Genomic DNA, 13,858 nt, shown 5'->3' on the forward strand with positions numbered 1-13,858 from the left:
TGATATAAACTATCGCAATGAAATGACAAGCTTGCGAAATTTACCATCTTATAATTGTAATAACTAAGGTAATGAAAATTAACTAAAAAGTGTTAAAAAAAAATAATAAATTTCAAATGAAAACAAAAAACCCGACTGCGTAAAAACCAAAAAAAAAAAAAAAAACTGAAAAGAAAAAAATATATAAGCCCCAGTAGTTTAGAATGTTATTAAGTACTACTGAATAACTACACCATTGAAATAGTTTTATAATCGTTTCACACATAAGACAATTTATAAATTCAAAAGCATAATAGAAGGATTAGTAGTCGGGGCGCCCATTCTCATTTTACGGGCTTCCTTGATTGGGCAAAAAGGAATGGTCTCAACTGTTAATCCTTCTATTCTGCTTTTGAATTTATAATTTGTTTATGTATCGATTTTAAAACTATTTCAATGGTGTAATTATTCAGTAGTACTTAATAACATTCTAAACTGCTGAGCTTTTTTTTTTTTTCTTTTTAGGTTTTTTTTTTTTTTTTTTTTTTTTGGTTTTTACGCTGTCAGTTTTTTTTTTTTTTTTTTTGATAATTATTTTCTACTGAATGTTTTATTCGCTGGGCAAGTGAAAAATAAAATATTTTTCTGATTAAATATTTTATATTCGATTATAAAAAGTATTTTCGATCAAATGAATCAGTAAATAAAAGGTTGAATGAATAAATGAAGAGATAAGAAAAAAATAATGAGATAAATTTATTAATCAATGGTCAGAAAAATAAATGAGTAAGTAAAAGAGTGAATGAATAAGAAAATAAGCAACTAAATGAATAAAGAAGTAAATTACTAAATGAAGGAATGTAAATAAATTACTCAATAAATGAGTACGTAAAAGAGGCAGTAAATGATTTGAATGAGCAAACGAAATATACTATTTCACTTTGTCCCATCCACTTTCCACCGCATGTACTTGACTAATTGTACATACTATTTAAAATACAAATAAGCTTAATATATGACTAAATAAATACTGCGCCGAATATTAGACGGTCACAATTAACATTTAAAATGTCAATACCAAGAACTTTATCGTTTTAAAATAACAAAAAAAAAAAAAAAAGACTGACATAAAAATTTTGACGGTATTTTTCCCCCGACTGGAATAGACTATAATGTGCAACTACATACTTAAAATGTTACCAGTTAGTGGCGCTGAAAACAGAGCAAAAAATGTCCGCATTTCATTTTGCCCCACATTCCTTTACAGTTACATAGAAATAATGCAAAAACTGATTAACTGAAATCCAAATCGCGCACCAATTAATTGTCGGGTTCAGAGGCGGATTTACCATGTCGCGATTTAGAGGGAGTTCCATGACCATAGGGGCCCCGAAGGGGATTCAGAAATGCATATGATAAATCTTTTACTTAGTTCTGACTACATGGGGTCTCAAAAATGTAATGCGGCTGATCCTCAGATTTGTAAACCCGCCACTGTTCAAGTTAAGATAATTAAACCCTGTACACCCAAACAAGTTTAAAATGGGAAAAGAGGGCTATTTTAAACTTGTTTTAAACAAAACCTTTTCTCCTTATTCAATGACGTAAAATTTGTCTTTGAAACTGTCCTCTACTTAGACGACGGAAAAAGAAGAGGGTCATGACCCTCCTCTACATACGTTCATGTTTTTTTTCTTTTTCTGGAGCCTGTAGGCGCTAATGTTAAGTTTTTTGAACTTTTCAAAATTGAACGAAACTTTTTTCAACTCAAAAAGATATTTAAAGGTTCACAATGTGCAAATTTGCACTTAGGAGTTCAATTTAGTAGAGAAAACTCGTTAAAATGCGTACTGGAGGCATCTCATGGAGTATGGCATTTTGGCATTTTTCAACATTTTGGTTGGTTGGTTGAATTTTCGGTTTTTCTTTTTTTTTTTTTTCTTTTTTTGTCGCAAGAGAGCCTCAGTAAGGCTATACTGCGCTAAACGATTGTTTAAATTAGAAAAAAAGGTGCCAAAGAAGAGAAAATGTCCAAAAAGAAAAGGACACAAAACTTCTGGAATTTTGAAAATTTTTACCCGAAAAAAAACATAAACGAAGTTTGAAATTTTGAGTAACAAACCAAAAAATTAATTAGAGAAATAATTTTAAATAAAATAAAAACATTTATAACAGCATAAAGATGAGATGAAGACAAGGACAAAAGGACGAACCCTAAATTAGAGACGAAAATCCAATCTCTTGAAGGAAGGGAAACAATTTTTCTGCATCTTGAAAATCCACCCTATGGGGCAAGGTTTGAACCAGAACAAGGGCAACCTATCACGACACCACATGCCGGCAAATAGTTAAAAATGAAAATAATGATTTCATTAGTTAATCATTTAAGAATTATCTCCGTTATCACAGGGTTCTACCGTTTACAGGTGTCCTACCGTTATTAAGTGGCATAGATAAAAATAACTTGTTTCCATTGCGAAAAATAATTGGTTAAATGAGTTGATAAAATCCAATATTTCATTTCCGAAATAATTACATAAAATATATATTGGCAACTTGATTCAATTCTGAAATTCTTTTTTGAAGCTGTGGACGTCACTTCTCGATCATTAAGAGAGAAATAAAACGTCAAACAACGAGATCAGTAATTACCAGCAAATCATTTTCAAGAAAGATCGATTCAAATATGGTTCATCGTGAGAAGAACACCATTCGTTTGAAATTATACTTCTCGCATAAATTATAGGATAAATACTCTAACAACAAGTTCCGTCTGAAGTATTGGAAATCATTGGGACAAGAAAAAATTTATTGTTTCTTGGTATCTCTTATCTAAATATTTAATTTGTTTTAAACTAAAGTCAATTATGATTATTCTTGCCAACTTTGGGCCAGGAGGGTTAACTTTGTATTATTAAGTAGTTGAACTCAATACGTAATGCCAAAAATCTGAGAATTTGAGTGATAGTGTGAAAAAAATGGAATACTTACTCATATTTTTAAAAGAATTACTTCTGTTTTTATTGCTAACCCAGGTAGCACACGTAACGTATAAACGTTTCGTAAATGTTTTAAAATGGTTGTCACAACGTTGAAAACCATTTTTGAACGTTTATGAAACGATGTTTGCTACCAGGGAAATGCACATTGTACCTATTGTTATTACATTCAGAAAAATTCAACTTACATTTCTTAAAATTTTAGAAAAATGGAAAAGATAGTAATCATAAACTGAAAGACATATTGTAATCCACAGTGGAAAATAAATATTTTTAACTCAAAGCAAATTGAAATGTTCACAAGCAAATACACAATATTTGCATCTCGATGTAAACTATGCCTTCTACAACCTCAAAATAATGAATACTTCCTGAAAAGAAAACTGCAGTATTCAATTACAAGAATTTTCAGTGAAGATATCAATAATTTCTGTTTGTATTCGCCGAAACTTACATTTTAATGAACGAATTATTCGGGATATTTTTAATGTGTTTTTGTATTAACCGTGGCTGTATCAAGGGAGTTCACCTGTGTATTAAACTTCGGAAGCGCATATAGAAGTAACCATTCAGTACTTTTCTGCAAAGTTATTTCAATTTTATGCGTCTTGTTTTACAAAATAAGTTGGCATAACGATACGAAACAAATTGTAAAATCTAATCATTCTAAAGTGGGTATCTTGAACGCTGATTTGAACTTGTTGAAAATTTTCGCCCAACATTGTGATATTCCATGCAATGTAACACAAACAAGTTATAGAATTTGTTTGATGCTGTGGCATAAAAAATGTATTTTTCAAATACTTCGAAATGATGTTTTTTTCTGGTTTAAAATTGCACTACTTTTATCAAGCAAATTTATCTCACACCATATTTCTCTCATGGCTAAATGTGATCTAAGCCTGATTTTTTTTTTTTTTTTTCATAATTGTTATTTTTTAAAAATTTGGACAGCGATTCAATAATATAGGAGTTTTCCTTCGGTTTTGTGCTAATACATGCAATAACACCATTGAAATATACCAAATATGACAGTAAAATGTAGGGAATTGTAGGGTACCCTGAATGATTGTACGTTTACTCTAACTTAGTAATACACATGATTCAAATAGATTTTTTTTCTGATAGTAATTCTTTTTTTTTCATGTCAGCGTACAACATTTTAAGGGGGAAATTTATTTTTAGTCATGAAATATAATTTTTTTTAGCTTAGATGAGCTGAAGACTTAACACAATAATAAAAAGGAAATTTCTTCTTTATCATATTTTTTCAGGATTTTTAAAATTCTTATAAGTTTTCACCGTTTTAGAAAGTTATATTAGGTAATTGAAAACTTCTTGCATTATCCTCGGATAAAATGGTAAGTTTGAAGGCTAAAAGCCTCTTCTCGACCTCTTAGATAAAAATTTCCTCGGGTCATTTCGGGATTTAAAACAATAAAAAAAGATGAAGTTTAAAAGCTTTTAAAGAAAATGAGGATTTTTACCTTCACACTCTTTACATCTTCAAAAACGCGTAAGTTTGTATGCATGAATGTATGTGGTTATCTGTTACTCCTTCACGCAAAAACTATTGAATGGATGTTATTGAAAATTTACAAGAAAAGAAACTTATACAAAAGAATAACATATAGGCTATAATTTATAAAGATATTGTGTGAATATTTTCCAAAATATATGACGATAAGTGTTCAGTAAGTAGGAAGAAATTCTGCAATCTGAGAGCTATTCTGGTGTGCGCGATCCTTATATCAAAATAAATACTTCACATCTTCACATAAAAGTCACATCTGGTTTTATGTAAGTTGCGTTGCGTATTTGAGTTAATTTTTTTTTCTACAGGGGAGCAGGATTTTCTTTTTGTATTTGCAATGCGAATTTTGCTTTAAAACATTTTTTCTTCTAGGTGGAGCGGATGACCATTTTGTATAAATTGCGTTGCGTATTTGAGTTACATTCTTTTTTCTACGGGGGACAGGATTTTCCACTTTTTTTTTTAAGATGTAATGTGTATTTTAATTACGCTCTTTTTCTTTGAAGGAGAAGGAAGAGAGTGGGTGTTTTTTTTAAACGCTTTAGGTAAAAAGATCGGATCACTAATTGATTATATTTCGCTTCGCTCGCTAATCGGCTAGGTTTCGGCAGCTTGATCGCTTGGTGAGATAGGCGATAAACAATAACGTTGGTGGATTATTTGACATTTTAAAGCAACTGTTAATGTAATTTAATGATTTTTATTTCTTTTGAGAAATATTTTAAATTGCAAAGGAACTTTTTACTGTTTTTTTATGGTGTGTGCGGGAAGGGGAGATTTTCATGTGTTCAAGAGAAATTCTTTAAGTTCTTAGCGCGGGTATCGCTGTGCAGGTACAGATAATTCAATATAATAAAATGCTTCTCATTGAGGGTTCTCGTTTTTTGAACCTATAGTCTTATTCACAACTCTAGAACGTAGATACGCCACCTGGCAATGCTTTAAGAAATTTACCAAAGCGGTAATACACGTAGTTTGCTCCATAGAATGGTTGCAACAATTTAAACCAAGAGTTGGAATTTAATTCGTGTTATTCTTAGAAATATATTACGTTAACTCTGAATCTATTTTGATTTTTCATTTTATTTTAATTATTTATTTATTGCGTAAAATGCGGCTACTTGCTCTGCATTCGCAAGAAAAGGAATTTCGAAATTTGTTTGGCATTAAAAAATAAGAAGAAAGTAAACTGTAGCAGAAGAAATCCTTGTTTGGAAACATTCGTTCAACTGGTTGCCGATGGAGTAAAATTCCATTGAGGCTAGTTTTTCTGATTCAGTATTAATATTGTTTAAGATCTGAAAAACATCTTGAAATTTTAATTCCACTCCTGGTTTAAAAAAAATGCATCATCTAAATTGCTAAATTATTTTAATGTGATAGAAACTCAAAATGAAGACGCAAACTTAAATCGTATCCACGTAAAACATTTTCTTCCAAAAGCAAAATTATAATTTCATACTTACATTTAGTTGCTTGTTATTTAGCTTCTATGATAAGATGTTTGAAAATATCAAAATAAATTACAAACATAATAACAACGTTGAAATAGAACTAACATTAGTCATTACCGCTCCAAGGAAATAAGGTTACACTTTCGCTAAAAAATTTTGTCCAACGCCTTAGGCTCCAGTAAGCGAGCTGAGACTTTAAAATAATCGTCATATTTTTCGCTCCTGACATGTATAAGTAAATAAACCTCTTTTTTTCCCATCTGTAAAAACTAAGATTTTTTTAAAATAATATAGTTATGTGAACGGAAAATGTTAATTTTCCTGAGGTTTGACATTGAAAATAGTAGTTTTGTACTGTGAAGTCACATATATTTTTTTAATGCTTTGCTAAATTTTAACTTTCAAAGATAGTTATGAAAAATATTTGGGATATGATATCATCCTTTCAATTCCATAAAACTAAAAATATGAACGGATTAAAATATAAAAGAGAATCCTAGCGATTTCAAAGTATAAAATTATAAAACTATTTACCTAGCAGAAAAATCAAAGTAACAACGATTTTAATAAGACTTTTCATTGACATACTATCTAATAAGCCAAACAAAGTATTGGATTCATGAAGTTTTCAAATCTCAACTGACTTACACGTTTTGAAGTGTGCTGAAACCATTTTCTCTCTCTCTCTCGTGTGTGTTTACCAGTACCCCCCCCCCCCCCCAGAGGTGCTACAGCGTTTGCTAGATTTAACATTATTTAAAATAGATCATTTTTTTCAACATTTATATTTTTCAGAAACTCTTAAATACATTTTGGGTTGTACCACAAAGGCGGGTATCAGCAGACGCAACCAACTCCCACTCCTTCCCCCGTAGTTATGCTACTATGTTTGATAGATTAAATATAATTTAAAATGTCCGGGGGAAAATTTCAGAACTGAAGCATTTATATTTTTCGTAAACTCTTAAATCCATTTTAGTATCACCCTTCAAGAGATGTGTTAACCGGAGCAAAGCCTCCCCTCCCCGTCCCTGTGTTGATGCTACTGCGTTCAAAGGACTAAATGTAATTTAAAATATTTATGACATTTTGCAGAATTGAAGAATTTATATTTTTCATAAACTTGCATACTCATTTTTGGTTAAGGGGGAGGACAGTCCCCCCCCCCTATTTTCTATTTTACAGGACAGACTGAAAAATTCCGAACTTGTTTTTTTTCCCCCTCTAAGCTCCAATTCACGACAAAAATAGAATTTTGCAGCCTCATTAACTGCCTTCTAACACTTTTAAAGAACATATTATTTTTAATGACGAAAATTCTTCAATACTATTATCTCGAAATTCAGTAAGTTAATGTAAAAAATATGCTTATATTTTGTGTCTACAAAATAACTGACTTCTTATTGCATACAGTCAAGATAGAATTTTTTTTCAAGCTTCAAAATATTAACTTTCATTTTCTAAATTTTAGAATTACTAAACTTTTTACTTGCAGGCAATATCTTCCAGTTACGTAATTTGATTCTTTGAAATATATTCTTAGAATATTTAGTAGTAAAAAAATAAAAAGGGTTGACTTTACCTGAATATTAAAGCAGCAATTCCACCACCAACGGATGAATTGATCGTCACAATAGCAGATCTGAAAGACAAATGAAAGCAAACATCACTCTTAGTCAACAGGCATAAATAATTTGCTTCATGCAACCGGGGGCGACGTTAGAGTTGAATTTGAAAACATCGAAGACAATTTTTTTTTTTCCAACTGTGTACACGGGTTTGTCCGGAGTTTGCTAGAGCTCTTTCAACTGTATTTAAGTGTTTATTTTATACTGCGATGAATTTTAGAAGCTTTTTTTAAATTTCCGAGCATCGTAAAAAATATTTGTTTTATTTTCTAAGAAAAACAATTTTTTCTGTTCAGTTTTTAATGTAATTAATTTATGCAATTAGTAATTTTTTGTGCATTAACTTACTTAAATTGATCTTGTGCATTTCGAGAAAAAATTCAATGAAAATTTTATTTGTTGCTCACATGTTTCCTACCTTTTTTGTGGACCACGTACTGGTCATCAGTACGCGATAAATATAAAATGCAGAACTGATAATAGTTTTATTTGTAAAAAAAACACTCTACAAATACAGAACTGATAATAGTTTTATTTGTAAAAAAAAAACACTCTACCGTTAAGCCGGTCCTTGAAGAGTTAACACCATTCGCCTTCGATGGTTAAGACTGTTTTAACACCACACTGTTAAAAAAATCCAGAAATTTTAAGGTAAAAGTTACTGGCATCTATGTTGCAAGTAACTTTTACCATAAAATCCTATGTTACTGTAAAATTTTACGGTAGAATAAACGAGAGTTAGAAAACGCAAAATGCAAGTTCGATCTCGAGACCTTCGGACTGCCAGTCGGCTTTGCTACCCATCATACGAGTTAGGACACATGAGTAAGGAGAAATACGGTGTTATGGGCTTTGCATTGTAAGTCACATGGTGTATCGATTTGCGCTGCAATCATTTATTTTTTTTTGGTACAGTTACTGTAATTTTTTTCTGTACTGTAAACGCTCCATTTTTTCAGTAATATTTACCATAAAAGTTTCCTGAATTTTTAACAGTGTAGGGTATGAAGATATTTTGGTTTTTTCCTACCGAACGGCGATGTAAGTTAGATTTATATCGAATTTTGTGAACATTGGTCGAGTAGGTTTTGTGTTGATTCATTGAACATATGTGGCATTGAGAAGCGAAGGGGCGTTTGTGGACTTTTTAAGTTTTGAATAAAAAGCGTTTAACGTTCAGATCCAAAATAGGATTCTTTCATTGAACTTTTTTTCTAAATCTTGCTGTATAGCAACACTTACCAGAACTACTATTACCACTAGAGCTACTATTTCTTTTGCCTCACAACAAAGAAGAGGCTGTAATAACATTTGCACTAATTATCTCGAAATTTTTAGCTTTGGCACTTGCACCCTTTTCCTTCTCACTGCCTCAAATGTGTGTGTCTATGTATTCCATTAAAGATACAACTAATTTCCAAAATTTGATTCCACTTAGAAATTTCACTCAGAAATATTCGGATAGCTAATGACACTTAAACTTTAATTAGAAAATCATCTTGATTAAAAGTAAAAACAAAGCAGTATGAATGCAGGTGTTAGGATGGGGGGAAAACATTTGTGATGCTTTTAAAATAAAATTACTATGCATTTTTTATTTTTTATTTTTTGTTGTTTTATGCTCGTATTAAAAGATTTTCATGACTCACTCAAAATCATGGAAAAAATATAATTTATAAATAATTTGTATTCAATAGCTTATAAAATAAATCTTGAACTTAGGAAACATATATGTATGTTCCATATGGTTCATAAATAATTAATACACAAATTGAAGTGAACGTCGTAGAATAATACTTTGGAAATACGACTAAGTTGTGCGAGTTTTGCCAGGGGGTACGCTTTTTTCTATCCAGGTTTCAGGCGACATTAAAGAATTTCACCACGTTTCTGAATCTTCTTTATCTTTACTAATAATAAAGCTGAAAGTCTCTCTGTCTGTCAGGATCTCTCTGTCCGGATCTCTGTCTGTCTGTCAGGATCTCTGTGACGCGCATAGTGCCTAGACCGTTCGGCCGATTTTCATGAAATTTGGCACAAAGTTAGTTTGTAGCATGGGGGTGTGCATTTCGAAGCGATTTTTCGAAAATTCGATGTAATTCTTTTTCTGTTCCAATTTTAAGAACAAAATTATCATAAGATGGACGAGTAAATTACGAAATTATCATAACGTGGAATTGTAACATGGGTACAAGCCAATTGGCGAGAAAATTCAACATACATTATTTGTAAATATACAGGCGAACCAAAAGACCTTTTAATTTTTCTATTACGGGCAAAGCCGTGCGGGTACCACTAGTTGAAGAATAAGCAAGGAGGAGAAACATGAGCTGCTCTGCAAGGGTTGAGCTTTAGAGGACTTTTAGAGGAATATTTAAAAGGGTTTGGGAATGCTTTTGAAGTGGGGAATGACGTTTTCCAGAAGTTTTAAATTACAGAAAGTGTACTGATGCCCTCAACTGTTTTTTTTTCCTTTTAAATTCTTAATGAATATCAGACAATTTGTTCTACCTATCAAGACACCTCCCTTCAAGAAAAATTCAAAATTGGAGCATTTTATTAGTTTATTTTCCTTAAGTTTTATTTAATATGCTTTCCTTTGCAAAGCGGGGATTACATCAATTTAAAATATTGCTGCAGTCCTCCGGGATTGAAGCAGATATTTCTAAGTACACAGGATTTCCCGACGGAGTATTAAATTGAACTCCAAACGATATTCTGAATTCGTTCAAAGCTCTAGGGGGATTTTTCAGGGATCAAGAAATAAGCAAATTTTAAGTCTGAGTAAAACATTAAGCCTTAAGTAACGTGGAACGGTGAATATTTCTGGTGAGCTTTGCTTCTAATACGATTTGTCTCGAGATCAACTAAATGTCTAGAGATTAATAATTTTTAATTGGCTTGCAGAATTGACTCGTGGAGAGTGTTACCCAAGAAAGAGCTCAAAATGAAGATTATCGGTAAAAAGTTTAAAATTTATACAAAAACTTTGAATTTGTTTTTGGAAAGTAAAATATTTTGCAATCAAAGGTTGACTACTGTGTTCACTACACTGTAAAAAAAAATTCGGAAACGTTTCTGAGTATATCGTGCAGCTGCGGTTCATGAAATTTTCAAAAACGTTTCTGAGTATTTCGGAATTCTCTTTCTGTAATGTCCGGAAACGTGTCTGAGTATTTCGGAATCCTCTTTCTGTAATGTCCAGAAACGTGTCTGAGTATTTCGGAATCCTCTTTCTATAATTTCCAGAAATGTTTCTGAGTATTTTGGAATCCTCTTTCTGTAATTTTCAGAAACGTTTCTGAGTATTTCGGAATCCCCTTTCCGTACTTTCCAGAAATGTTTCTGAGTATTCTGTGCAGCTGTGGTTCATAAAAGTTTCGAAAACGTTTCCGAGTATTTCGGAATTCTCAAAACAATTTCCAAAAACGTTTCTGAAAATTTCGGAATCCTTTTTCCGTGATTTTTTCTAAAAAATAATCTACAGTATTGCATGCCATATCAGTTTCAATTCTTTCATATCTAAGAGCAATGAAACAAGCAATTTTAGAATCATTCGTGGATTTTTTTTTTCTGAATTTCTAATGACAAATAACATGGTTAACAGCATAACATATGCACAGTTATAAATTTTTGAAAATTTATGAAATAATATAGTAGTTTCATTCATAATCACAAAATCGTCGGGGGAGGGAAGGGGAGTACTTTCTCAAAAGTGGGATTGTTTGTTAAACAATATTAAACTTCAGTTTTTCTCTCAATATTTTCAAGACAAAATTATCAACATATTGTATTTTTAATGCAGAACTTAAAAACGTACCTTGTATCAAACTTGATAGCTTTTATTTTCGGATAAAATTTGACAGAACTTACCTACACTTTGCGTTCCGAAATTCGTTCACGTCAAGTCAATTTCTTTGACGAACAAAGTGTACCGAAAAGTACCAACAGAGAAATTGATGAATTTAAATATGACACCAAAGTCCCCCTGCTGGAACCATTCGGGTTTATTCCTCTGTTCTTGCCCTTTTCCAGTTTATCACAAATATAGATACTTAATCAAAATAGGTTACTGATTTAGAGTGTGCGCAAAATGCATTATATATTTTATTTATTAAAACATTGAACTCTATTACATGATTATTCCATTTCATACATATGAGAGTTCCCCCCCCCCACACCATAAGAGTGATGGTGCACCCATAAAATGATATAAAGCGCCCCCACTTTAAAAAAAGCAACCTCTTGAAAATGTCAATGGCACAGTCTGCGTGGTGAACGCCCCTCGTCTTCTCACCATATGTGCATTGCATATTAATAACATAGTATTTAAAAACTGATCACTTTTAAAACGATGACATGAAATAATATTACTTTTTATTTCAGCATGTAAATGCAGCTGTTCCATTTTTGCCACTGACTCATTCCTCCTGAGTGTCCTACATTAAACTTGTATATCCACGAAGGAAATGTTATTTTCGGAGCTAATGTCAAGGAATTTTTTTATTGTTAACCACATTTAACATAATGAATAAGCAGATGAATTAATTTCATAACTATGTTCTTACTAATAGATAACATGGTCATTTTATAATGGTATAAATATTTTTTAATGAATGAATAAATTATAATAAAAAAAGATAAATTATACCGACACATTTTTTGTGAAGCATATTACAATACTAGAAAATATTTGCATTACCATATTTCTAATGAATTAAACAATTGATTTTTTTTCTTTTTGAACCAAAATGTATGTACATCCAAGTATTTCGAAATAACTTTTCTGTGATTGCTTCTCGAATATAAATCTTACTTCTTTTGCGTAATTAATCAGTTTCAGTTGGTTACAACAAATAGTACACCGCGCACATAGGTATGTAGGATAACTTTAAATTAATTCAATAAACCCAAAAACAGTTACAATTGGAGCCTCATCAAATGCAAATCAACAAAAATATAAATGTATATAACAACATGTTTTAAAATATTCATTAATACTTACAAGTGAACATGAGCGGAAGAAAATCTAAGTACCTCCATTACAACTGAATAAGTAATCCAAAGGGTTTCGTTTCATCAAGTATAAACACGGGTGTTGAAACTATTCACGCTTGAACACACAATATATATCTAATTGTGGTCGCATTGGAAATTGTAAAGAAGCAAATGGTTATTAACTAACTTAATAGCTGCGTACATCGTCTAAAAAATCAAAGGCAGTCCAAAATGCAAAGGCGTAAAATTAGTTTCGACACATTTTACTACTCTCTAGACATGAACTAACAAGCAATCCAATGCTGAACAGTTGCTGACTGCAGCAACCATAGATAAGAAAAAAAGAAGTTCTCGTTATTTCCGACTCATTGGCGCCTGTATTGGAAGGATGAAATAGGTTTCGAAGCGTTGCGTCATCACTTCCGCTTCTAGATATCTTGAAATAACAAAAAGCTTTCTGAATATTGAGGAGTTCGCTATTGGATGAAGGATTCCTACTATTTCGGAAACGTTTCCGATATATCCAGAAACGTTTCCGAAATTTGTTACAGTGTATGATATATTGATAACATAATAGATTTATCGTTAGTTTAGTTTTGAAAGAGGAAAAGGTGGCTTCTATTGTTGACGTATTGATGTAATTGACGTATTTATGGCTAATCGAGAGTTTTTCAATACCAAAATCAAGTTTTATTATTATTATTATTATTCATTTATTTATTATCTTTTACGTACTATTCTGCAAGAAAAAGCCAACCGTTTTAGAAATACGTTTGTTAGTTTAGAATTAAAAAAACGTATTGTGATTCCCAATATCAATTTACACATTAAAACATTAAAAGGAATAAACAGTTAAAACTATTGTGTAAATACTGACAGTTTCATGGCAAAAACATAAATTTATTGTGTACGTGTGTGATTGAATAACTAGGTAGAAGAAAACTAAATGTTTACAATACCTTGCAGCATACTTCCACTTGTGTCCCGATACTCCGAATGTACTGCCGCAGTTGAACCCGAGCCAACCCCACCTGCAATATAAGTATTTTGTGGAATATATATATACAGTGACGTTGCTACGAAGGGGGTCCACCCCGGGTGTCACCTGTCTGGAGGTAACACCTAGAGTGAAATTGCAAGCTTTTGAAAAATATAAAGCTAAAATTCATTTTTAAGACTACAAATGTTAAAATTCTCCCGGGGAGGGGGTGTCCCCACAAATAAATACCGCAATGAGAATCACTTATGCTAGGTACGCCATATATA

The 13,858-nt window shown here is 31.6% G+C and overlaps 1 protein-coding gene across 1 annotated transcript in view; it reads right to left on the reverse strand.

Annotated features, from left to right (window-relative positions):
• LOC129220731 (putative ammonium transporter 3) overlaps positions 1 to 13,858 on the reverse strand; it is a 90,593-nt gene that overhangs the window by 14,704 nt on the left and 62,031 nt on the right. Inside the window, exons 5-6 of the mRNA XM_054855160.1 lie at positions 13,552 to 13,623; positions 7,549 to 7,608 (exon numbers count right to left, since the gene is read on the reverse strand). Of these exons, the coding sequence (XP_054711135.1) occupies positions 7,549 to 7,608; positions 13,552 to 13,623 (132 nt within the window). The remainder of the gene's footprint in view (positions 1 to 7,548; positions 7,609 to 13,551; positions 13,624 to 13,858) is intronic.

Source organism: Uloborus diversus, chromosome 4, assembly GCF_026930045.1.
Source record: "Uloborus diversus isolate 005 chromosome 4, Udiv.v.3.1, whole genome shotgun sequence".
In the NCBI taxonomy this organism is placed as follows: Eukaryota; Metazoa; Arthropoda; class Arachnida; order Araneae; family Uloboridae; genus Uloborus; species Uloborus diversus.